At 51.9% G+C, this 26,385-nt stretch overlaps 1 protein-coding gene across 1 annotated transcript in view; it reads right to left on the reverse strand.

Moving 5' to 3' along the window:
• VDR (vitamin D receptor) overlaps window positions 1–24,851 on the reverse strand; it is a 50,288-nt gene extending 25,437 nt beyond the window's left edge. The window contains exons 1-3 of the mRNA XM_022572348.3: window positions 24,220–24,851; window positions 8,714–8,797; window positions 5,679–5,826 (exon numbers count right to left, since the gene is read on the reverse strand). Of these exons, the coding sequence (XP_022428056.1) occupies window positions 5,679–5,826; window positions 8,714–8,797; window positions 24,220–24,361 (374 nt within the window). The 5' untranslated portion in view covers window positions 24,362–24,851. The remainder of the gene's footprint in view (window positions 1–5,678; window positions 5,827–8,713; window positions 8,798–24,219) is intronic.
• Window positions 24,852–26,385: the final 1,534 nt, after the last annotated feature.

A 26,385-nucleotide genomic window follows, 5' to 3' on the forward strand; every position in this document is an offset into this window, starting at 1 on the left:
CATCTGTAAAATGGAAACAACCCTACAGAGCGGGTTGCTGTAAGGATTAAATAAAGGAAGCGGGACCTGGTACAAAGTAAGCACTAAATAAAGGGAAGGGAGAGAAGCTGGCAGGGAGGGGCAGTGGGAGCTGAAGGGTGGCTGAAGAAAGCAGTGAGAATCCGAGACCCTGGAAGCAAAGAGCACATCTCACACCAACGCCTGGAGTGCCTGGTGTGGGGGTCTGCAGGCAGAGAAACTCGAAACGTACCGTTGCTTTGCCTCATGTATTGTTGCACCTGATGTCTAGACCCACAGACTTTGTGTGAGTTACAGCGAGCAATGTCCAGTTTCTCTGAGCACCAACCAGGTCTCACAGAGTCCTTGACTGACGTGAAGGTCTCTAGAGCCCCCGGACCAGCCCTTTCTTTCTCATACCTGATATTTAACTCCTGTTTGGGGACCTTTAATCAGAGACCCTTGCTGACACACAAAGTCACACATGTTCCAGGTTCCATGATGGAGGAGAGGAAGGGACTGTCTGTTCTCAGAAACTCAGACACTACAAAGGGACAGTGATAATAGGTACCACTTATTGAGCGCCTTCTCTGCCAGTACTTTACATATTCTCTCCAATGCTCTCAACAACCTATTAGGATAGGTATTATCCCTATTTTACAGGTGGTACAAAAAGGCAATGGAAAGTTAAATAATTTGCTTAATGTCACGCAGCTAAAAAGTGTAAAAGCTGAGATTAGAATCAAGATCTGTTTGATTCCAAAGCCTCTGGTGTTCTTACATAATATGGTCCTTATCATGAATCCACCATATCTCAATCCAAGCCAGAGCAGCCGTCAAAAGTATGCCCTCCAAAGTCCACGAGCAGGAAGCAGGGGCTGTTTGAAGGACTTCTATAGGACAGAGAAGCCACTGGGATAGAGGCAGGATATGAGATGGGCGGGTTGGAAGTAGGGGATAACATATGGCCATCCTCTCCACTGGCACCTCTACTGCCATCGCACGGAGAGGATTCCCAGTGTGTGTCGAGAGGGAATTCACACCAGTGAGCCCTGAGGAGAGTGCTGGCTTCCTAAGGAAATAAAACACTGACCAGAAAGAGATGTACCCTCTTCCTCATGTCCACGTAGCTGCCTTTCTTTTTTTTTTTTTTGCGGTACGCGGGCCTCTCACTGCCGTGGCCTCTCCCGCTGCGGAGCACAGGCTCCGGACGCGCAGGCTCAGCGGCCATGGCTCATGGGCGCAGTCGCTCCGCGGCATGTGGGATCTTCCCGGACCGGGGCACGAACCCGTGTCCCCTACATCGGCAGGCAGACTCCCAACCACTGCGCCACCAGGGAAGCCCAGCTGCCTTTCTTGACACCTCCAGTGGCGTTCCCTCTCCAACTACTCTGGCCTCGTCCCCCGAAACTTCCAAACATCACTCTTAGCTGATCCATAGCTGACCCCCTCATTCTCTTCCGTTCACATCTTTGAGCAGCTATGGAGAGAGGCCAGATGCCAAGCTGGCCTGGACAAAGTTCTCTCCAGCATCACCAACCTCTTGGTGACTCATTCACTTGTGCCCACAGAATGCCCCAAGCGACCACCCCTCCCCTCTCTATTTACTCTACTGCCTTTTAGCACTTTGAGTCACTGGACACCTGCCCCGTTGCTCTGCTCCCTTCACAGCACAGCTCCTGCAAATATTGTCAGGATGAACTTCCTGAAAGCCAGAACACTCCTCATGTTCCTGGATCGTCACCAGCCTGTGCTCCCCAAGGCCCGTCATTAACAAGGTCCCTGAGAACCTTGGGGCTCACGAACAAGAAGGCATTTCTCCACACTGTCTTTGTTGGCTTGGTACTTGCTGCACATGTCAGCTTCACGGTGTCCTAATGAGGAGGAGGGAGACGACGTACAGAGGCAAGCAGTGATCTGTTTCTCAACCTTGCCTTCCAAGTCCACCTCTTAAACGTCACCAGTATTCTTCCTTCTCTTGATCAAAAGGGTCTTTCTGATTTTTCTTCTCTGTCCTTTACACCTTTCCCTTATATCAAAATCTGGACAAAGCCATTCATGATCAGAGATTCATCCACATCCACAGATCATCACTATATATATGTGTGTGTGAGGAATTGGCCGGCAATAGTCTTTAATGTCTGACCATGGATCAATAGAACTGACCAACCTCCATAATCACACTGCGGTTTGATTATGAGTCTTGGACCTCCTGGGATGACCAGAGCTCTAGCTTCTAGAGCGGTTTAGCTTGACTTAAAAGTCAATCAAACACTAAATGGTCAAATGGGCTTATACCCCAGGGCTTAGAAAATAGCCAGTGACTCAACACCAGAGTAATGCTCTTGCCTTGAGAACTGCTACCGTAGGGTTGAGTGAGCTCCTTGAGAGCAAGGACTTGTGTTATCTTTGTGTTCTCAAGGATGTGGTACCCGACACAGAGAAGTACCTCCCACTGACAGAGGCCTTCCTTCCCAGGATCAGGATTTCACAAACAGATATAAGTGACAATGGAATTCTCGAACAACTATTTGAAATAGACTGAAGTGGAAGAATATCAAACAGAATTTGTATGAAGCAAAGGAGGAGAAGTAGGGGAAGGAGCGGGGAAAAGAAGAGAAGACATTACATATAGACAGTCTATTCTTGTTATTTGAGGTAGTTACGTTCTATCAAGCAAATATTGAACCATCAGCAAATATTGAACCATCGCTCCTAAGAGAATACAGGTTAGGTTCCTGAGAGCTTCTGGTCACAACGTTTTCATCAATCCATCAGTACATAACTTTGTTTCATGTGTGTTATCTGTTTAAAGGCACCTCATTTAATACATATTGTTGATTCATTAACATTGAACTCACAGCCAACAGCACTATAGCCCACATCTGAACAAAGCTTGTCTAACACGTCTTTTCTCTGTAAGGCAACTTGTAGCTTTCCTGTGCTTAGGAACACTTGATAGAATTTCAGCACCAGGCTTGGGTGCCATCTTGAACAGTGAAATCACCATCAGGTACAAAAATGCAAAAAGGGTGGCACTAAATAGACCAAGAAAAAGACACTTGTTTATAGCATGAGAGCCGAAGCAGAGGCAGGATGTCTTGCGTAGCCTCAGCTGGGAACGTGTGCATCGGGAGACTCGAAGTTTTCTCCACTCTGCACGTGTCCACAAATGAGCACAGAAGTGCTGCAAGTATTGGTTTGGGGATTACAAGTAAATTTTAGCAGGTAGTCAAATTTGCAGATACAGACTCCACAAACAGTGAAGATCAACGGTGCGTGCATGCGTGTGTGCGTTTGTGTGTGTATTTATAAAACAAAATTCAAGCCAAACAACAGAGATGTTGGCTTTTCAGAAAGTGCAGCCTGGCTCAGTCATCAAGGCAGAGATAGTAAAGATATAAGGTAGACCGAGGACAGGGTAACAAGATAAAAGCAGCCTGCTGCCGGTAATGCCAGGCCTTGCAGGTGGGGGTTGTGGCCAGCAGCCAGCAGCAGAACTCTGAGGCATCTCAGAGAGAGGGGCTAAGGCTGGGTTACGGTGGCATAATGTGCCCACGTGCAGCAAGCCACACTGTTGGTCCGTGGTGCCCTGGAGGTGCAAACCTGCCGTCCCTGTCCTTTTGGCATCTCCCACACCCGGCTCTGGACATGAGGGAGACTGTCCTCCCTCCACCCGGATGCCTAATGGGTCTGTCCCAAGGATTCACCCCCTAGTGGTGTGTCTGAGGGCAGCAAGCCCAGGTGCACAGGGGTCGGAGCTACTCTAGTGAGGAACTCCCACATGTCATAATCCAATAAGCAGCCACCTAAGAGTCCCATCTCTCAGAGCAGAACCCCAGTGGGTGGTGACCTGGAAAGAGAGGGGATTTGGGGTGGGGTCCATGAATCAACCAAACAGCCCTGAGTGCAGCTGGAGACGTTTGGGTTACAGATTGATGAGATATGACCTTTGTCTGGGTCTCCATGTCCCTAGCTCCTAGTCCAATGCTCAGATCACAGATGCTCATTAAAATCTGGGAGGCAGTGTGTGAAAGAGAAAATGAAAGGAAGGTGGATGGTTGGAGAGGCTTTTGTTTATTAGGGCAAGGTTCCACAAAGGACATCAGTATTGACCCATCAGGCTCAAATATGTATATATTTCTATTGTGCTTTGTTTCTCAAAACACCTTTGTATATGTTATTTCATTAATCCTCAGTTTATTCTATATCCTAGAGGGGTCGGGGTAACTGAAACATAGAGAAGTCGAGAGATTTGAGCAAAGACAGACAGTTAATTAACGGCACGGTAGCACTATAGCCCGCACATTTCTGCCTGGTTTTAAGATGCGAAACAGGCCCTGAAGCGAGCACCCAGACCCCTTCTCCATTTTCACTCTGAAGGCAGCTCCCCCATCCCCAGGCCCGAGCAGCAAAGGGTCCAGGTGGCACCTGGGACACGAGGCCTGGGCTTGGGAAGGCCCACCCTGCAGAAAGCACGGGCTTCAGGCCAGAGGAACAAGAGACGTGGCAACAGGACCTGGAACCGGCGACGCTGCCCGTCTGGTTCCCGAGCTGAGTAGGCAACCAGTGCCAGGCCACACAGGCAGTTAGCACCCACAGGAGCCCTGCCCGTGGCCCAGCGGTTGCTCAAGGCAGTGAAACTCCAGGCCTGCCAGCTCCCGAGACAGAGGGCGGGTGAGTCGGGAGCCTGTATATATAGAGCCCAGGGGTCCCCGAGCTGGAGGAGAGCACCGCAGACATCCTGAGGCCTCTGATTCACTCTGCCCTCGATGCCCGTTCAGGGAAATGGGAGTCCTTGTTCTGGACCTGATTGACTCTTTCCTCTCTCTGATGGCTAAAGTCTTGCCCTTAGTTTTACTCACCTCCAACAAGGCCATTATACAGAAGCTCTTTGTTGGCCACCTTCTTGCAGGCTTCTCTCTCCCTCTCTCTCTCTCTCTCCAAAATATGCCAAATGCCAATTTCTCATGGTTCACAATCCCATCCTGTAATTCATCACTTCCCTATGCTCCCTCGCTGGTTCCGGATGGGAACAGCCTTTGTCTAGCCTTTCTAGTACTTTCCCACACTGTTTACACTGGTAATGCTGGGCTCACATGAGAAGAGAGAAGGCTGCTCATAGAGAAGCTGGCCCTGACCAAACAGGAATGCCTGTGCTTCCTAAGGTTGGCTTTCCAACCTGGGACAAGCAAGCCGTGGATGCAGATCTGGGCACAGATCAACTATGGAGGTCCAATCAGGGATGCAGTTTCCCTTGTTCCAGGGAATGGTTTGATTTGGATGGGGGGTGGGGAGAGGGCAAGCTCTGAGGCCAAGTTCTTGGGCCTCCCCGAGGCCATGCCGGCCTCTTGGATTAGGAAGCTGTGATCATCAACTGATAGGAGGTTTGGTCCGGGAGGACAGACATGTGGGTCGGTGCAGGGGGCTGCGGGTCAAGGGGTAATGGAAGGATGGGGACCTACATGCCACCTCAGGAAAGCAGTTTCAGAGGGGGTCAGAGGACGAGCTGGAGCTGAGGGCAGAGGAGGAAGAAGACAGCCTCAAGACCCTATCGCCCCCGGGGGCTGTGAGAGCTGGCGTGTTCCCAGGCCTGGTAGGGAAGGAGACGTGGAAAACGCAGGGTCTCTTCCTGGGAAACCCCGTTGCTCTCCTCCCCGTCGCCCTTGGGGAGGACTTACCTGAAGAAGCCTTTGCAGCCTTCGCAGGTCATAGCGTTGAAATGGAAGCCGGTGGCTCGGTCTCCGCACACACCGCAGATCCGGGGCACGTGCCGGTCGAAGTCACCGGGGTCAGGTAAGGAAGCGCCGGCTGCCATTGCCTCCATCCCTGCAAGGACAGCAGGCAGGGGTGAGACAGTGCCAGGGCCGGCTGGCGGCCCTTCTGCCAGGAGCTCAGCAAAGCTGGGCAGCTCCCCGGGGCCCAGGCCGGAGCAGGATTCTTTGGTGCCCTCCCTTCGTGGCTCTTGGTCCCCAGCTCACCCTCCTGACACTGCGCTGGCCTCGAGCAGAAGGTGGGCTCCTAACCCAGTTCGGAGCAAACCTGTGGAGGGGCGCTGCAGTGATGCTCACGGCGTGGCCTGGAACCAAGGTGCCAGGGAGCAGAGGCTGCGCCTGCTGCCTACAGGCTGGGCTACTTTGGGAGAGATGTTCAGCCTCTCTGCACCCCACTGTCCTCATCTGAAGAATGTGTTTTTCTTCACCGGGTGTGAGGAAGGATTATGCGAATGAACATACGCTGGCCTCAGCTCCACCTTAGCAGCGGACCTGCCGCAGGTCAGAGGCCTCTCTTGCCTAGTGTCCCCTCCAGGAGGGACGAGGGCCCTCCAACAGCCTCCAACGCAGAGGGAAACCCTCAGCCCCTCTTTCCTTCAGGGCGAGGGGAAGAGGATAGACTACATGCCCAAATCAGACCCTATCGTGTCAGGTCCTCGCCGCCCTGCAGCTCAGGACGGACGGGACTTGTGCTCCTGCGGTCCTGGTGCCAAATTCATCACTCTTTTTCTCTCTCTTTTTTTTCAATATCAAGTCAACATATTGTTCTGAACGTCCTTCTGAGTAATGTGAGTCGTATACAGTGAACTAATTTTGTTTTCAGAGATGGCTTGTATTAATAGGCATTATCTAGAGATGGATTTCACACTTGAAGAAAGGGGGGAAGAGATAGAGGGGACAAAATATATAGCTTTGGGAGACCCTTCTCAGGAAGCTGCTGACAGGTCTTCCCTTGGGCAAACTGGGGCCTTGGCTTCACCTGCTGCCTCTGACCCCCACTGCTGTCAGCTCAGAGCTGCTTCTGGGGTCCCTCCTGCCTCCCTGAAATGGTTTCAGACCCTGCTGCCTCCCAGTTTTATCTGAGTCCTCACATGGGTTGTTACAGGTTTAAGTGCCTTGGCTCCAGGGCAGGAGGGTCCCTCCAGACAGAAGAAAAACAAGAGAGAAAGCCAGTGGTGAGGAGACAAGCACCCTAACCCCTCCTACCCTGGCGCCACGTCCTCCCACTTAAGTGGGAGAGGTAGCTTCCGGGGGCCCTTGGGAAGCTCCAAGCTTCTTTCCAATGACTAGGCTCTCAATCTGAGCTGAGGTTTGACACATCAATGCCTGGTAAGGTCTTATTTCAGTCCATCTTCATCTCACCCCAATGAGGCAAGTACTATTATTATCACTTGTTTTACAAACGAGGCCCAGAGAAGCCCAAACACTGAGGTTTTCTAGCAACTATAATTACAAAGTGCACAAAACAAATACTTAATTTTACAAAAAGAAAAATCTCACCAAGAGCTTCAAGCCAAACAAAGGAAGCTGGACAGATAAGGACAGGTATTGTCAGTCCTGCAGGGGCAGAGGGGCCCTGATCACAGACGGATGTATTGGATTCCCTAACTTTCTCTTTCAGCTCTTCTTTTCCTGGGAACTTTAAAGTAATAATAGTGACCCTGTTGCCCATCCCTATCACAGCTAGGTTGATACTTGTTAAACGGTAATGTTTATATATATACACATGCAGAGACAGAGAGAGAAACACTTTAAAAAAAAAAGAACAAAGGAATGATAACAGAAACTTTTGAGGGAGTAAGATTGGGGAGGGCATGCAGAGGCCTTATGCAGCAACCATATTCCATTTCTCTGAGTGGTAGGTATACAGTGTCTTATTATTCTTATTACTACTACTAAAACTCTATTTTCTGTTTTATATGCTACATAAAACATTGCATAACTGTAAAACAACTAAAAATAAAAGAGAGTGCCTTTGGATTTGTCAACACTGTCCCTATAGCCCATATTAAGTCCAGGCTGATTCCAGGCTCCTGGAGTGTCACCCACAACCCAGACGTGGGCAGGGATCCCAGAGGCCCAATACCATTGGGGTAAGAAGAGAAACTGTCTAGGATGCTTGTGGCTTGACCCCAGGTCAGCTGAGATGATGCAATTCCCAGTCATCGTGATGTTGCTACAGAGTCCGTGTCATCCAGCGACCAAACATCCGGTGGATTTGGTGGAAAAAAGAGAAGTTAAATGTGAGAGTGGAAGGGAATCAGTCAGATCAGCCCAACGAGTATTCAGCATCATCTGGCCTCACTGGAGATGTGATGATGCAAGAGAATTGAAACAACACGGCACCACAGCCGGGCAACTGCGCCTTCCTGCAACAGTGATGGCAGGAAGGCTCCTGGCCCGGGGGTGGGACCCCAGGCACTGGGTTAGGCCTAACAGAAGGCTGGACCCGGCAGCCGGAGGCCCAGAGTGAACAGGACAATTTCAGGTGAGTTGAGAGAAAACTCAGCCCTGCTTGGGGTTATGCGCTGCTACCAAGAAGCCAGGGCCCAGGACCAAGAGTCCAGAGGTGGAGAAGAGTCCCAGGCACATATGGCCTGAGAGCTGGCAGTGCCAGGAGTGACAGGCAGAGACCGTGAAGGGCAGGAAAGAGAAAGGAGTTGGGAGCTGGATAGGAAACCTCACCATGCTGGATGGCCCCCTGGGGTCCTGGCCTGGGCATCTGCAAGCCCCTCCCTCTGAGGCCTCACCCCGATCAGCCTGGCTCCAGGTCTCTGGCCGCGGGATGCTGAGGACTCTGCTGACACAGGACTGGACCGACCCACGTTTGCCAAGGGCAAGGGAGTATCTCCTCTTCCCCCTGCCCGCCGCCTGCCCATGCCCGCCTCCCCTCGCCCCCGGATAACAGAAAGCCAGGAGGAGGCTGAGGAGGAAACACCCACCTGAAGGAGCAGAGGAGGGAAGGGAAGTCGAGCGCAGAAGGGCCCTTCTGTGAGGGCTCACAGACGCTTCCAACCAAAAGGACCCTGAAATGAAAAAGGGGAAGCACTTTACAGCTCAGCGCTGACCTCACCACTAGAGAGCTCATCCAGCAGGATGAGAGGCTCTTTCCAGGGGCTTTAGTCCCCAGATCAGGGACTGAAAACTTGACGGAAGTGATCTGTTGGGGGTGTCATTCCTGGCAGGACTGAAGGGGTGGGAGCCCAGCGGCAGCCAGGAACAGCCCTCCCTTGAGGCCGGGGGCAGCAAGAGCAGTGGGAAGGAGTGGGAGTGGCATCCAGCACATGGGCAAATGGAAAGCGCAGCAGAGAGGGCTGGGAGGGAGGGAGGGCTTCTTCCAAGGGAGCGCGACTGCTCCCACGGCCCCACGCACGCCGGGGTTTTAGGGATGCTCGGAAAAGCAGAGCCAGAGGGGGGCCTGGCAGGCTGCTGAGGGCGGGAAGGAGACCGGCGCCCGGGCGATGGCAGAGGCCACTCGGGAGCTGGGAATGGTGCAGGTTAGCCCTGACCTCTTGGGATAGCTTCAAAGACAGGTGTCTGGGATCTGCAGTCTGTGGAGACTGGGTATAGGCGGGGCAGGTGCTGCAGGGGTTAAATACAGCAACGCACTGCTTTCAAACAGGATGTTTTCTGCCACTTTTAGCTCTTCCCCAGACATGCTCAACACCTCCGGCCTCGGCGAAGGCTGACGGTGGGCTGACTCTAGTGTCCAGACTCTGGGTCTTAGTGGCGTGATGGGTCACCAAGGTGGGGCTGGTGGAATTTCACCCTTCCCACTTCCACCCACACTCAGTGCTACTTGCCCACCCAGACAGACAAACACACACACACTTCCTCCCTTCGCTGACGCCAATAGGAAGTGGCTGGGGAGATAATAGATATGCAGGTGCCTGACCCGGAGCCCTGGCGAAGGCCTTTCAGGCAAACTCCATGTGGGGAAGGTTCAGACCCCCAGCTTTTGTTTCACTGCCTCCTAGTGGCCCGACTAGGCAGAGAAGGGGAGAGTCCAAGGAGCATCCAAGACCTGGGCCCAGTCCTAAGACTGCCAGCCCACTGACCCATCTACCAGCCCCTCAGGCACTGCCCACCCCCAAGGAACAACTGAGGAAAGTGTCAGTGGACCCTGCTGAGATAACATGAACATGGCTGGCCCACTCCCAAGCGCCGTGGGTGGAGGAGGGGTACCTGCAGGGTACAGACATGTGGCCACTTCCTCCAAGCCAGGCTCTCCTCTGCTCCCTCTGCTTGTACTGCCCAAGGCCCCCCAGCCAACCGGGCTCTTCTAGATTCTATCCCATGGCCTTAGCAATTTCCCAGACTCCCTGCTTGCTCCTCAGGAAGGCTGAGGTAAGGACCAAATGGGTACAGAAAGGACTACTGCTTTCCTGCTCTCAGCCCCTAAGATATTTAGAAGTCAGACCTGAGATCCAGGTAGCCTACCAGCCCTGAGCTTAAAGAGAAAGTGTTTGAGTATCTACTATGTGCCACCCGGCATCTCACGTAACCTCCGAACAGTCCTGTGAGATGAGGGGCAGTCTCATTCTACAGATGGCAAAACCAAACTCCAGGTAGGGCACTTTGAGAGACTTGCCCAGGGTCCCACGGCCAGGCCAGTGGTGATGCCAGGGACCAAACGAGGACAGGCTGGCTGCCCACAATGGCCAAGGGCTGCCCTTGCCTCCTGCCAACTCAACCCATCCCAGCGATAATCACCAGCACAGGTGCTAATACTCACGCCGGGCACTGCTTCAAGTTCCTCCTGTACCCTCACTCATTTAATCCTCACAACAACCTCGCGGGCGGGTACTGTTATTACCCCTATTTTAGGCATGGGGAAACTGAGGCACAGAGACGATGGCCTTTGGAGCCCAGATCTGAACCGAGGCAGCTGAGCCCCGAGTCTCTGCTCTACTTTTCCTAAGGGAGATAACTCAGTCATTTCCTCACCCTGTGCCCGGGACACCCTTCACTTCCACTAAGTCAGGGAGGAGCAGACATGGCAATCCCCAGGTCATGACGGAAGAACGTCGTGGCACTTTTCCTTCCAAGGCTCCCAAATCAGCCAGGATCTCTCTTCTGCCAGCCAACCCCTCTTACCTGGGAAAACCCCATTCAAAAGATGGGCCTCTCCTCCCCATGCAACTTTGCACTACTGGGTGGTCCTTTTAGGAAAAGATTGTCCTAGATTTAGCCTGTAGGTCCAAGTGCATGGAAAGTGGGGCAAAGACACAGGGCGAAAAAAAAACAAGTGGAAAAACCCCCAGCTTAACACCACCCACTTTGCCACGTCATACACCCCCCACCCCCAATTCATGTTCTGAGTATAAGAGCATCCCACTGCCTTTGCTGGGGCTGTCCCCAGAGCCAACCCCTCCTGCCCTGCTTTAGAAATACCCAAACCCCTAGTATTGAGCCTCGGAGAAGCAGAGGGGTAGCAGCTCAGCTCTGCAGAAAGCCCCTGGCTTCCATTCCTCCGGGGTCAGCATCCTACATCAAAACCCCTGCCTGTCGCAGTGGTTAAGAATCCACCTGCCAGTGCAGGGGACACGGGTTCGTGGCCTGGTCCGGGAAGGTCCCACATGCCGCGGAGCGGCTAGGCCCGTGAGCCACAACTAGTGAGCCTGAGTGTCTGGAGACTGTGCTCCATAATGGGAGAGGCCACGACAATGAGAGGCCCGCGCACCGCGATGAAGAGTGGCCCCCGCTTGCCGCAGCTGGAGAAAGCCCACACACAGAAACGAAGACCCAACACAGCCAAAAATAAAAAAAATAAAAACAAAAAAAAGCAAAAAAACCCCTGCCTGAGCCTGACCCCAGGCCTGACCTTGCTTTAGCAAGAAATGAGGAGATAATGTGTTTCCTTCCAGTCATCGAAGCCACAGCTGCCTCTCCCACACATCTGCCCGTCAGCTCACACAACAGACACCCCAACTTCCAGTGACTTCTGCTGCATGGGCATCCCCAGGCAAAGTCTCACCTAGGACAGTCTTGTAGGGTGGGGACTGCAGGGTGTCCTGGGGAGAGCCCTGGCAAGACAAGGATCGAAGTGTGCTACAGGGCTCAGTTTAACTCTGCTGCATTCACTAGACCCTCTTCGGAGTCCTGAGGGCAGTAAAGCTGTGACTCTAGGAGGACCAAGCGGCAGACAGAGGTCTGACTTCTAAGGTCTTTTCTAGCTCTGAAAGTATGCAACTCCAAGGCTGAATTCCCATCATGATGAGGCCTTAAGACCATTCAGGAAGTGAAATTCCTTCACTGAGCGCTCTCCCCAGCCCTCCCAGTAACAGGTGAGGCCCACTCACCCCCAGATGCTAAGGGGCAGGAAGGGCGGGAGTGGTGTGGCCCCTTTGGGTCTTGTGGGGACTGGGAGCCCAGGAGAGGGGCCTCCCTCAGCACGGTTGGGACTGGACTGATCAAAACGGGCTTTCTAATTGTTGACATTAGCTCAAAGTTCCCTCTCCTTCTAGAAAGAAATGCAAAGCTAAGTGATTTCCCAGCAGAGGGGGAGAAAATTCCCCTTCTTCCTAAAATTGGCCCACATGGAATCAACCACACGCTGGGCTCTCTCTGGAGCGGATGGGCCTGTGAGCATGCCAGCCACAAGTGCACACGTGCTTATGTGTGCACACCCTTTTCTTGTTGTTTTCATTTCATCATCCTTGCAACTCTGCCCATAGAGTGCTGAACGCTATATGACCTACCCAACTTCTTACTTGCTGTCTCTTTATCCTAGCATAACCTAGGCACAGCAGTATCATGGCCAGTTGAGGTGATGCCTTTTCTTCCTTCTTCACCATCCCCAACATAAGCCCACATTCTTTCTCCAGGAAAGTCTCAGCATTACTTCCCAGAAGAAGCTGAGGGGGGATAGAGTGGAAATGAGGGCAAGGAAAGAGGAAAGTGTACTGTAGAGTTAGATCTTGGCCCAATTCTTTCTTTCCCCACTGTCTCCCCAGTTCCTCCACACACACACACACACACACACACACACACACACACACTTTAAACATGGCTGAGGACATTCGGAAATTATTTTCTGAAGACTACAATTTCCAAAGTAAAACCCAGTGGATACCAGTCATCTCAGATTGGAAGGAAACTCAACACCACCTGCTCCAACCATCTCAAATCGCTTCTATAATGATCTAGCCAGTTTTCTAGCCTGGACTTAAATATCTTTTCTGTTGGAGAACTATCTCCCACGGTAATCCATACTCTTTGGATGGCTCTATGCTTAGAAAGTTCTTCATTATGCACAGATGAAATAGTTTTCAACAGTGTTCAGTTTTCAACCACTGGTCCTAGACCAGCCCTCCGCAGCCATCTAAGATGAATCTACTAGGCCATTCCCACAGTGTCTCTGGAGGAGGCGCTGGTAGGGCCATCGTGTGATACTACCACACACATTAGAAAAAGAAGCACAGGGAGCTAGCCTGGCTACATTTAACTTTGATTTAGACCTCATAAACGTCCCAGGTACGATCATGATTCCCACAAGGGCAGTGAATGAGGTGGTGAGTGCGGACAGCATCTGCCTTCTTGGCTTCACCTGGAGAGAAGTTTCCAGCCCAAGAAAAGGGCCCTGTGGAAGAGTGTGAGTAAGTCCTGCCAAGGCAGCCTGCCGCCTCTGTCTTAGGCTCAGTTGTTTCCAGGGGAGGCTGGCCCCCAGCACTGCAGCTCTAAGAACACGCCTGAGGTGGACCAAACTGTTTAACGACTGACTGAAGGATGGGAAATTAAGTGGCTGATGACCCAGCAGTTTCAGGAATAACTTCACCCCTGAAGGCGCTTCTTAATTAACTTCTTGGGGAATATACCTCGCCTTTGAGAACCTGGTAAAGGTCATGGACTGACACCCCATACGGTGTCACGGGTTAGCAGGTCACTCCAGAGAAGCCATGCTACAGACTCCCACTCTACTGGCCATTCATCAAGGCTCTTTCTTAGCAGATGGTCCTGTCACTCTTGGGAGTACTGGTAGCTTCCTGGAGCTGAGCAAAACCCAGAGGCAGGAACCCACGAAGCTCTAGGCAGTGGGACAGGAGATACGTAGCTTACTTAGATATATTTCCACTTCTTATCAACAACAATTATTCCTGCAAGCTGCCTTTTTCCAGTGGAAACTCAGCCCTCAGCTTTGTCAACAAGATTTCTGGGTTGATTACTGTTCTTCAGGTAACAGGCAGGCCATGCCCCGTCCCCGCCGGAAAGCGTGGGCAGTGACAGTGGCCGGTGAAGCATAGGGAACTGGCCCATTTGTAGCTGCAGCCCAATCTCTCTGGTTTTACAGCAGAAGAAACTGAGGCCACCACAGGGGAAGCGAGTTGTCAAAGGCCACACAAGGAGGGAGGATGCTTCTCCAACCCCACCCTGGCCAGGTCCCAAGACCTCCCATCACCAGCCCGAGCAGCTTCCCAGGGGAACAGAGTGAGGTGGGAGAGAAACAGGCCACGGAAGGGGGCACGAATTTCATTCTTCAGAGGAGGGGAGTTGTGGAGAGGCCACGAGGAGGCCCTGAGGCAGCCTGCAGTGAGGCCACCCAGCACCGACTCCATCCTTACGAGCAATACAGAAAAACAAAGTGGTGGGTGAGGGGTACCCACTCTCTCCTGCCTGACCAACTCTGCTCCCACATCCGGCTTCTCTGGCCTGAAAAAATGGATGAGGACTCAAGACAGTCCGGGACTATTTTAGAGGGAGGCAGGATACACCTGGCCTGGGCGTATCTCGCTCCTCTGGGTGGCTTTCCTGGGATACTAGGGTGGGAGTACTTCCCTGGGGCATCTGCCACAGGTGGAAGTTGATGGGACAAGGAGGCTCTTTGTTCAGTGACTTGGAGACCAAGGAGTAGAAACTGAGGCAGCCCAAAGGGAGAGGACCAAGAATACAGGGAGAGCAGATCTAGCCCTCCTCTGGGGACACCTGAACCCCTGGGATCCCTGATGCAACTGATGGCCAAATGGGATTTTCCTTGATTTTCTAAAAAAAAAAAAAAAAAATGGCCCCAGGACAACAGGAGAGAGCTGCTTCTTTCTCCCAAGCGATTCCCAAGGCCAGTTTTTAGTGCCCCATGACCCTCTCCCCAGCTTAAGCATCTTTCTGACTGCTGGTCCCCAGCCCAAGTTCATGTAGGCCCAAGTTTATGCCTGCTGGGATCAATGCAATCTCTGAATCCCTCAGCCTCTTCCTGCACTGTGGGAAAGGTAGTACCCAAGTCCCAGGTCCTGCCAACTCCAAGCGAGATATTCGGGATCCTTGGCATCAGATCCCTTGCTCACCTCCACAATCACCTCGGCCAGCCTGACACCCTTGGCTACCTGACTACTGTCCAGCTTCCCCCAGAACCCGTCCCTGTGTCCTCATCTACAAATAGGGACATGACAGTGCCCAGGTCACAGGTGGTCACGGGGACCAAGATCTCTGCGCAGCACTCAGCACAGGGCCCGGCACACTGGAGCTTATATGTTTGCTCTCATTATTAGAGCGGTTACTGTTGTTAGTACAACTGCGGAGAGTTCAGGGCCTAGAGAGGTGCCGTGGAGGCCAGGAAGCCTGTTCTCCATCCCCGAGGCTCCACCCCAAACAAACATTGCCCAGAGAGCCACATATCTGCCGAACTGGGAAAAAACGGACGACCCCACCCATTGGCTGCGACTCCTAAAAATCCGGCTGCTCGGGGTAGGGAGAACGGATGGTTCTAATCTCTCCCTGACAAGCAGAGAAGCTGGGCTACACATCTGGACTTTTCCTCCACAAGGAAGATGAGGCCGTGACTCCCAAGGTGCCACCGATTGCTCACTGCTTCTGCTCATAGCGCGTCCTTTCCCTCTCTCACCCCGTGAGTCTCTTTCCTACCTTCTCTGGCATCCAGGGCTTATAGGGCATCTGTTCTCCCCTTAGTGGGACCTTGCTCAGCAGCCCGGGGGCGCCCCCTTTCGGTTATCAGGGCAGCGGCACTTCCTCGCCCCATTCAGGGCCACCACAGCAGGCATTGGAAGGCAGAGTGATGGGAAAGGCTGGCAGAGGCCAGGGGGTCGGAGCCGGGGGCGGGGCAGTAAGGGCTGCAGCCACCCTGGCTCTTGGCAGCCCTGGAAAGCCATTCACTTATTCTAGGATAGATTCTGAGGCCTGTGTCAGAATCCATGAGGGATCCCAGGGTCCTCTGAGAGGGGTGGGGCTGGGGTAACTCTCTACCAGACAGCTCCAGTCCCATAAGGGGCTGATTTACCCAAAGGCATCCTGTCTCTCTTCTGCATTATTAGTGAAGAGGTGAACACTTCTCACGTATTCATGAGGCTTCCCAGGATGAGGCCAAGTGGGGAGGCTCCCATTTACCTTAGAGGGTAGCAGCAGACACCCGCAAGCTGCTCTTCAGTTCCTGTGTGAATGATTTCCCCAATAGAGCTTTTCCAGGGCTTCTGTTTGGTCAGAATTCCAGCCACCCTGCTGTGCTGTGTAGATCTCTTCTTGGGGACCATACTGGAGGGCCAAGGAGGCCACAGCATTTCTTCTTGGCCTCACACTGTGCTGGGTATTGGTTCTGGCCTCTGATGCCTTATCTATGATGGTGACCCCTGCCTGGTTTTAAGCACTGACTATGTGGCATGCTGTATACTAGGACTCAGAGACACCACGGTGAGCCGCCCAGAGACCCGGCGCTCATGAAGCTTACAGTCTACTGAGGGAGACAAACAGGAATCTCCAACTCAGATCCCCACTGCAATACAGGTAGGCACAGGTGTGACAGGAGCACGTGGGAGAGCACCTGGCCTGGTCTTGGAGGAGAGGGAGAGAGGCTCTTTAGAGGACGTCACTTCTCTGCACCTTAACTGAGACAGAAAGGACCATAGTTTAACATGGCAGTGGTGAGAAGGGTAAAGAGGGGTCCGGGCAGGTGATACCATGTGAGCAAAGGCTATGAGGCAAAAGGGAAAGAGCATTTTGGAGGCGGAGAAACTAGCTCCATATGGCTGGAGAGAGAGAGGGGACGCAAGAAAGGAATAAACCAACTGACCACACTCATTTCAGTCGGAAGTAAATTCCATTCTTTCCTCTACCGAGTGTACTTCTCGTAAACACACTGAGTCTTGAATACCAGGAATTTTAAATTACTGCAATGATATTTTGCAACCAAAGACTTTCAGACTCCATTCAGCTTCCCATTCCAACCGGAATTGACCTTGAGATTTGTGAAGGAAGTAAAAATGGGCCTCCTTCCCAACTGCTCACGGAGAAAGGGCCCCCCAGGTCAGGAAGGCAGCGGGCCTCTTCTACTGCACTAATGCACACCCCTTGTTCTCCTTTGGGGGGGGATGCTTTCCCCTGGGATTATTCCATCAGTAATTGAGTTGGAAGGGAGAGGTAGAGGAGAGAATTCTGGAAAACCCTGCCCAGCTAAATAGGAAAACATACTTTTTGTGAGAGAAAACCCAAAGAAAGAACAAAAGATTCAACAAGGGCAGATGGAAGTTGTGAACAATTCAGTGGCACGTCACCAGTCAACCCTTATTTGATGCATCAATCTGTCCAGGGTGGCCAGATGTGGTTGCCGGGCACAGGGAGAGCTGCCTTACCACAGAACCCACCGGTCCCCACATTTGCGTCCACCAGCGCGCTCGGCTTACTCCTCTCTCCCAGTCAACAAGGTCACTTCCCTGTTGCCAGGAATCCCTCTAAGGGCCCCAACCACACACACACTATGGTCACGAACAACTTGCGCCATGGACATGTGTGGGAAGTCCGCTGCATGTGTGGGCACACGCCAGCCCCTACCCTGGGTCCAGACGTCCACGCTCTCTGCTGGCCCATGACATGACACAAGCACAGCCTTCCCCTTAGAGCTATCATTGAAGATAACCCTCTTGTTTCAATGTTTCAGGCCAAACCGCTGGAGGATTCTTCCCTGGGGCCACAAAGTGGTAGGAAATAGTGGCCTTTGTCCTAACCCATGAACCCTCTCCAAACTAAACCCTCCACCCTAACCCTACCCATTGGCTATCTTCCTCTTCCTTGTTTTTCTTTGGTACCCAGGGGCAAAGATGGAACAGATTCGCCACACAGAGCGGCATTCAAAGCTGCCTCAGGGTACAGGAGAAGCTGAGACCAGGTCTCCAACAATCCTCTCACAGGATTGCTGTATCCGCTGAGATTTAAAAAAAAAGCGTGTTAGGGCTTCCCTGGTGGCGCAGTGGTTGAGAGTCCGCCTGCCGATGCAGGGGACGCGGGTTCGTGCCCCGGTCCGGGAGGATCCCACATGCCGCGGAGCGGCTGGGCCCGTGAGCCATGGCCGCTGAGCCTGCGCGTCCGGAGCCTGTGCTCCGCAACGGGAGAGGCCACAACAGTGAGAGGCCCACGTAACGCAAAAAAAAAAAAAAAAAAAAAGCGTGTTATAAAATTGCTATACTCCGTACCAATGTTAGTTATTAGTTTACCATCATTTTCCCAGGTATTTAAGAGGGGGAGGAGGTCTATACTCCAGAGCAACAACTTCTTTCCCTCCTTGGCTGTCTGCAGCCCCCCAGCTGCCCACCTGGACCTCCACACCAGGTAACAGAATTTCCACTCCCTTCACTCAACACTCCTTCGGGCAGAGGCAAACATCCCTGGAGAAGGAATCTGATGGACCAGCTCAGGGCCTGCACTCAATCAAAGGAGCTGTGAGTGAACTGCACTCCAGCTGGCTGGGCAGGCTGCACACGGTCAGCTGGAGTGGCCGCTGGTCAGGCAGCCCAATGAGCAGATTTCTAGGGAAGAAGGCCATCGCAGCCCCTGGGGAAAGAGGTGGTACCCCTCCACCCACCGCTTCCCCTTTGCTCCCCGACTCACCACTTTTCCCAGTACTCCTCCTGTCCTGAAACACACCTCTGCAGCCAGGCTTTTCAGTAATCCAGGATTGACGTTTAACAGAGACAAAAATAATTCTCTTGAGTGAGATATTTTCTGCCCAGCTTGGGGAATAATAGCTCAGGGTGACAGGCAGTCGGGGTGGGCGTGGAGAGGAGGCTGGCCACGGGCCACTCTTTGGTTTAGGGCCTTCCCCGTGCCCCACACCACACTCACCCTGGAGCGGGAATTTCAGGGAGGTGGAGACCTCAGTCAGGGGCTCCGGACTACCAGCTGTCCCGCCTACCCTCCCACCTGTGGATGCCAGGTGAGGGGTGAGGGCGGCAGGTATGGGAAGGCCTGGGGGAGCCAGGGGCTCCCCGCACACCAGGTTTCAATCCTCCCTGGCTATGGCTCTCTTATGGAATGGAAGGAAAAGAATTAAATATTGCTACTTTACCAAGCCTCCAAAAGGGGATTCTACACCCATTTGCCTATCACACAGGAATGTTGTATCAGCTGAGATTAAAAAAAAAAGTGTGTTATAAAATTGTTATACTGCATACCAATGTTAGTTTTTAGTTTACAATTATTTTCCCAGGTATTTAAGAGGGAGAGGGAGGCCTATTCTCAGGCATAAAGGGAAAAGCTGTGAGAAAACATTTTGAAGTATAACATGGAGCGTGATCCCGTCTCTGACAGCATGAGGTCCTCACAGCCCGGGAGAGCCCACAGTGCAGTGAGGGTTTCAGACCCGGCCTGATAAGCGTCATTCATTGCCTACCGAGCCCAATCCAAAAATGTCACTTTTTTTTGAGGGGGGGGCGGGGGCTAGAGATCCTTTCTTTGACTGTTAGTTTCCTTTTGATTTTTCTACATCGAACCTTCCTTCTAATATCTGTAGGGAAATATCTGACTGGGAAGACACAGTAGAGGAGGAAGGAGGAAGGAAGGAAGGAGGGAGGGAGAGAGAAAGATAAGGAGGAAAGGGGAGGATTTATTTTTTATCATCAGACTGAAAGATTTCATTATAACTCTCTAGAAAGAAACACTCTGCATTGTAAAGTATTATCACACGATGGGAGGAGTACCCATGGAGAGGAATCATTCATGCCTTTAGTAAGGAATTCTATATACACTAGGGCTTTCCTGGTCCCTCTCCAGGTAACAGTCATCTCTTAAAGGAAAGAAACTACCAGAGGACACACAGGAGGCCTACAGGCTAAACCTGACCATGAATGAGTTCTGTCTGTCACCCCCCTACCCATCACCACCAGTGATTATACCTTTTTGGATTGGCTGTCAATGTTTCCAAAAAAGAGAGAGATTTGACTTTTGGAAAAAACCTGGATGTCCCGCTTCCTATTAAAAATATTGTATAATCTGGCCACACTGTGCTAAAGTTCCAGTGGCCACCCTGCTGGCCTGAGGCGGGGCTGTCCCTCTAGACCAGGCTTGTGCCATCCCACCAGGGTTTGCACTCACTGTTACCTACCTGGCCCTAGTTCCCGGAACAAGCCCCCAGCTTCAGCCGAGCTCTATCAGGGAGACACTTGAGAGAAGAGGCTCTGGAGGCAGCCTGCCAGGGTGCCAACCCTGCCTTCCCTCCCTGCCAGAGGTGTGACCAGAGCCAATGACCTGAGCTCTCTACGCTTCCGTTCCCTCGCCTGTCAAATGAGAAAAATAACAATACCTACCTCATTCATCTGTGAGGATTAAATGAGATAATGTATGTAAAGTGCTCAGCACAGGGCCTGGTGCGTGGCACCTGCTCAGTGTTAGCGCTTGTTATTATGCACAGTTGGTTCAATTCATCTGAGCTGCAATCCAGATTTTTAAGGATGTTTTAGTCACACGAAGTGATTGCCCTCCAACTCTCTTTTCTAGCTTAGGGGACCCGGTCTACCTAAAAAACAACCCAATAGACATCTACTGAGCATATCCATGATGAGTTAGGTATTGTGTGGAGTGGTGACACCTCAGAGATGGGGTTCAGAGATGTTCTCAGGGGCTCACAGCACAGTGGGGGAAATAGACAACTGGACAGTCACAGCCTTGCTCCCTCCAAGTCCTGCCCAACCACCGGGGAGCCTGGCATTCAAGGAGAAACTGGGGTGCATCTGACCCTTCTCCTAGGCTCCAAACCCTCCCAGAGCCTCCCTAAGAGACACTCAAGGGCGAATCAACTCCATTTCATTTCTAGTTTCTCAGGCTGCATATCTGAGTTCTTCCACTGCACCCAGGTTAAAATAATTCCATTTTAACCAAGCCATTCAGATCTTAGATGGCATTCATTATAATGGAATTTTACCTGAGGCAGCCCATCCCCCAATTCTCAACATCATGGCACCCAAGAAGTTGGCAAGCTTGCGAAATAGGCTGGGCAGAAGTAACTTCCCTCTTCTGGCACAAGTCCAGAAATTCAGAGACTTTTGGAACAAAGAACTCTGCCCTGAAGGTGTTTTCCAGCATCATCCTGGCCAGCCTGGAACCGTCCCATTCCCCCTCCACTGACACCACCTGCTGCCTCTTTTTCCAGCCCTCTTCAGACAGGAAGGGGTTGCGGAGCTGAAGGACCGGGACGCAGGGCAGGACAGGCAGTGGCAGGCGAAGAAGGACCCCACGTCGGGTCTTAGAAAGACCTGAATTTAAGTTCCGGTTCTGACTTGGGAGCTCGATGGCTTTGGGCAAGAAATTTAGCCTCTTAACTTGTTCAAACTCAGTTTCCTCTTCTGTAAAGTGGGGATAACAATATTACCTACCTCATGGGATTATTGAGAGGCATATATGAGAAGATGCACGAAAAACATTTAACCCAGTGCCTGGAACATATTAAGTTATAGTAACCTTTTGGTTTATTATGATTATCAGCTACTATATGATATGCGAGCTTCAAAAGGGTCAAAGGTTGGTACAGAGAGAGACACTGGGGCAGAGTTGGGGGTAGAAGTGGCTGAAGGATAGGTGAGGTCCTGCCGCTGAGCCCAGCATGGGCCTGGTGACCAAGATAAGGCCCAGGGCAGAGGCGCTCGCCTGCCCGTGGAGCTGACAGGCACAGACTCGATGGGTAATTACGGGATTGTGGGCTGGGGTGGCCCATGCTACTGCCCGACCAGCCACATTCTTTTGTCCCGTGGGTGGCTGGGTGGGTGGGCAGCTGGCTGCTTATTTGGCTTCCAGGACACTGAGTATATCTAACACCTTTCAAACCGGTACCCTCCACTCCCGGGCAGAGTGTTCAACTCTTGGAAGGGGATTCTCTGTGGGCATTCACCTCCTCCTGTGGTAGCAGGTAGTGCCAGTGGAGGGGGAATGGGACGGTTCCAGGCTGGCCAGGATGATGCTGGAAAACACCCTCGGGGCAGAGGTCTTTGCTCCAAAAGGCTCTGAATTTCCGAACTTCTGCCAGAGGTGGGAAGTTACTTCTGCCCAGCCTATTTGGCACCTCCTCTGTTCTCTTCACCCCATCTTCCAGACGCCCCCTGCTCTCCAACCAGACAAGCCAGAGGGTCAAATTTCAAGGCCAGACTCTGCACAATTGGTCAGTGGAGACTACTAACCTCGGTTCACCTCACTTGGAGCCTTCAAATGATCAAGAAGCCCAAGACAGACATAAATCCCATCCCTGTCCCCAGCCCCAGCGCTCTAGTTAGCACTAGCTAACACATACATGTGTTAACTAACTAGCGCATACATGATTCTGATACTTGCATGTCTTGTTCTTAAAATCAATGCTCAGGGAAAATATACATCCCTCCCAATCCATTTGGCAAAAATGCAATTCAGTGGGTATTAATTGAGCACCTGGTATGTCCTCAGCCCTGACATCAGCCTCTCGGTTGAACTGAACAGAGCAGCAAGTGTTGGGAAGGATGTAGAGCCACAGGATCCCTCACCCACTGTCAGGGGAAGCCCAGTGAGGAAGGGCTTCAGCTGCACCTGGAGACCTCGCAAAGGGCTCTCAGAGTCAGGCTGTGGCATTTACGGGGCCACCGGTACACCACACATCAGACAGGCACACACATAAGCCAGAAACCAGGTCCTGAGGTTAAGAATGATACACTTATTATAGCCGAAAGAGACTTTAGAAGCTCATCTAGGGCTTCCCTGGTGGCGCAGTGGTTGAGAGTCCACCTGCCGATGCAGGGGACACGGTTTCGTGCCCCGGTCCGGGAAGATCCCACATGCCGCAGAGTGGCTGGGCCCGTGAGCCATGGCCGCTGAGCCTGCGCGTCTGGAGCCTGTGCTCCGCAATGGGAGAGGCCACAACGGTGAGAGGCCCACGTACCGAGAAAAAAAAAAAAAGGAAGCTCATCTAGTACAACTTTTTCATTTTAGAAATGAAGTCTATACCAAGTGTTAAAAAGGATGGGGAACCATGGGAACTTTTATCTTAAAGGAGTGTTTACTTAAAGGAGTGTTTTTGGTACCGTCACTGTGGAAGACATGTAGAGTAATGCCAAACAGGGAATTCCGTGTGACCCATCAACTCCATTCCTAGGTATGTGCCCTAGAGAAAAGCCTACACATGCACCAGAAGACAAGCACAACATCTTCCTAGCAGTATTAGCTTATCGTAATAGCCCCAAACCGGAAACAGCCCAGATGCTCATCAACAAGAGGAAGGATGCACAAATTGTGGCATATTCCTATGGAATACGACACTGCACTGAAAACTAATCAATACAGCTGTGTGCTTCGAAGTGGATGAATCTCAGAAACACGCTATTGAGTGAAAAAAGTGCATCGCAGACAATACACGTGTAGGTAGACTCCAAAGATGTAAAACTAAACAATACACTGTTTTGTAAAGCATACAGAGATGATAACTTGCAAAGAAAAGCAAGGAAATATTAACTAAAATTCATAATATTAGTTACAGTGTGGTGGAGAGTGAGGAAGGGGATGCAACTGGGAAGAGGAAAGGGGGCTTTTAAGCTTCCGTAAACGTTCCACTCCAAACTTAGGTGGTGGGTCAGGATATATTACACTACCCTTTAATGTATACATAGGCCTATTGTATACTCTTGTGTGTATGATGTATTTCACAGTTTAAAAAAATAGAGTCTTGGAGAAGCTAAACGACTTTTCCAAGCTCATCAGCTAACAAATAACAGAAAGAGAAATCAATTCACTGAATCTGAGTTTAGCCATTCCTGGCTTCTAAAAGGACCTCTCAGAAATGATAAGTTTCTGGTCTACGAAATTTGAAAACAATTGCAAGAGTCTTTTCTTTTCACTGTTAAATTCCCAGTGTCTTGAATAGTACCTGACACCCAGTAGGTGCTCAGCGCATATCTAGTGAATGACTGTCTGCACAAGCTCTTCTGGGGCTTACATCGTGCCAGGCGCTCCACTTGTATCATCTCTAATCCTCACACAACACTGCAAGGGAGTTATTCTTATCCCAGTTTACAGATAAGGAAACTGAGATTCAGAGAGATTAAGAAACATGCCCAAGGTCACGAGCTACAAAGTGACAAAGCCAGAATTTCAACCTTACAAAGTGACACACAAAGCCAGAATTTAAACCTAAGTGTGACTAACTCAAAACCAGCGTTTCTCCCATTCTGCAAGGCGGCTAGCACAGCTCCTAATAGCACTGCCTAAAATTTCAGCCATTTACCAGGAAACCCTGGGAACCCCAGCTGAGGGGCTGGCTCAGGGTTTTCTCCTCCTTCCACGTGTCTCCAGGCTCTGGCTCTGGCGTTTGGAGTGGTTTGTACAACCAGGCCCGTCACCGGCGCACAGCGTAGAGCTGTGGTCATGGGTTCACTTTACAGCATGGTGCAGGTTGCTGCATCTCTTTAAACCTTCGTTTCCCGTATGCATGCTGGAGGGAACACTAGTAACTTACTCCCGAGAAAAGCTGGGAAGATTAAAGGAGACAAGGAAAGTGATCAGCACAGTGCCTGGCAGAGGCCGTCAGGTGAGGCTGGAGTCTGTTTCTCTTTCCAGGTGGGTAGGTTGGGGAGTGTTCCTTAAGGGGTAGCCAGGAGAGGAAGAGGTAAACAAGGTGAGAATAGCTCCCAGTTGGCCAGTGGGACAATGGCCTTTTCTTCCTTGGTGCATTTAGCACATAGAAGGTCATCAATAAAGTGGTCTGTTTGAAACTGAGAGTTTCTTATTTGCCTTCCAGACCTCCCAAGTCTTCTTTGATCCCTGCAATCTCTCCACACAGAGCTATCTCCCTCGGGTTCTTGTCTGCTGTTTTGTTTTTTTTTTTTTGCGGTACGCGGGCCTCTCACTGTTGTGGCCTCTCCCGTTGCGGAGCACAGGCTCCAGACGCGCAGGCTCAGCGGCCATGGCTCACGGGCCCAGCCGCTCCACGGCATGTGGGATCTTCCCGGACCGGGACACGAACCCGTGCTCCCTGCATCGGCAGGCGGACTCTCAACCGCTGTGCCACCAGGGAAGCCCTTGTCTGCTGTTTTTACCCAAATAAGGTACCCAAGACTGCCAGAGAGGCACCGAGGCCTGAGGGTATGGCAGAGGGAGCCTCCTCTGAGAGGCCACTGTCCCCAGAGTAACCTTTGGACAAACTGAACTTGCTCCCAGGTCAATTCATTCAAACTGCTACATAATCTAAGCCTGCTGCTCAGGGACACTTCTGCAGGCCTATTATGTGTGAGGCAGGCCCTGAATGCTTGCGGCCACCTGGTAAGGGCAGAGGTGGCAGGGTTCCCTGAGGTTAAGACAGACCCAGTGTGAGTCCTGACGCTCCCTCTCACCAGCTGTGTCACCTTGGCACATGGCTCTACCTCCCCAATCCTCGGTTTCCCCAGTTTTGTAAAATGAACATGGCGGTGGTTCTTGTCTCACAAGCTGTGACAGCTCTGAGGGGCAGTGCACGCGGCGTCTGGGGCCCAGCACCTGGTACCACTGGGCTGAGTGCTCTGTAAGTAGCTGTTCCTGGAGCTACAGCTCCAGTGCCAGCAGGTGGCACACACTGGATGTGTCACCAGCTAAGCTTTGGGCCTCATGGGCGCCTCACAGGGCCTAGAATATCACACTTTGCATAACACCTCAAAGCTTCAACCTGTCATCAGAAGGCCAACGAGAGGCAGCGGCTTCCCAGGAACTGGCTGCTGGGTCCTGCCCAAACTCCACTTTCTCACTGGTGCAGCTGCCTATGCCATGCTCAGGACCAGGCCCCTGCCCTGTGCAGAATGGGGACTTTGTGTGGCAAAGACTGTGGAATAGACAGCTTGGTCTATTCCTTGGCACGGGACCTGTCGGGCAGGTTTGCGAAGGTATGACACACACTCAGACTCCCCGAGCGTCTGTTCCTTCTGCCTTTGCCATTTACCTACCGGCCTGCCACCCCTGCCACCCCTGAAGCTCTCTCCTCTCCCCTCCCCATAAGTTGCTTCAAAGGGTGGGACTTCCCAAGAGGTCTTCACCTGCCGTTTTCATTTGTCGGTGATGAGAACGACTTCCTTCCTGCCACAGTGGACAGAGTCACTACACAGTCATCAAGGAGGCTCCACCCCCATGACGGGCGCCCCATCTCTCATGCTGAACCTCTGGGGACTCTCCAGGGAACCCACCCTGAGCATCTGGGCCACAAGGACCAAGGAGGGAAGGCAGTTTCTCTTCCACGTGTCTCCACAGCAGGCTGCAGTCACCTGCCACCACCAACCCCTTTAGTCGGGGTTGAGAGGAGTCTGTCCCTACCCTGGACCATTTCCCCAGTAGTCAGACAAGCCAAGAGTCAAGCTCCAGTGTCCAGGGGACCTGGCTCCCTCCCCTGCTATGCAGTTTCTCTGGGCCCTGACTTCCACTTTGCTTA

This window comes from Delphinapterus leucas, chromosome 11 (assembly GCF_059928025.1).
Source record: "Delphinapterus leucas isolate spDelLeu-1000000601 "Yukka" chromosome 11, BTC_Dleu_Yukka2, whole genome shotgun sequence".
In the NCBI taxonomy this organism is placed as follows: domain Eukaryota; kingdom Metazoa; phylum Chordata; class Mammalia; order Artiodactyla; family Monodontidae; genus Delphinapterus; species Delphinapterus leucas.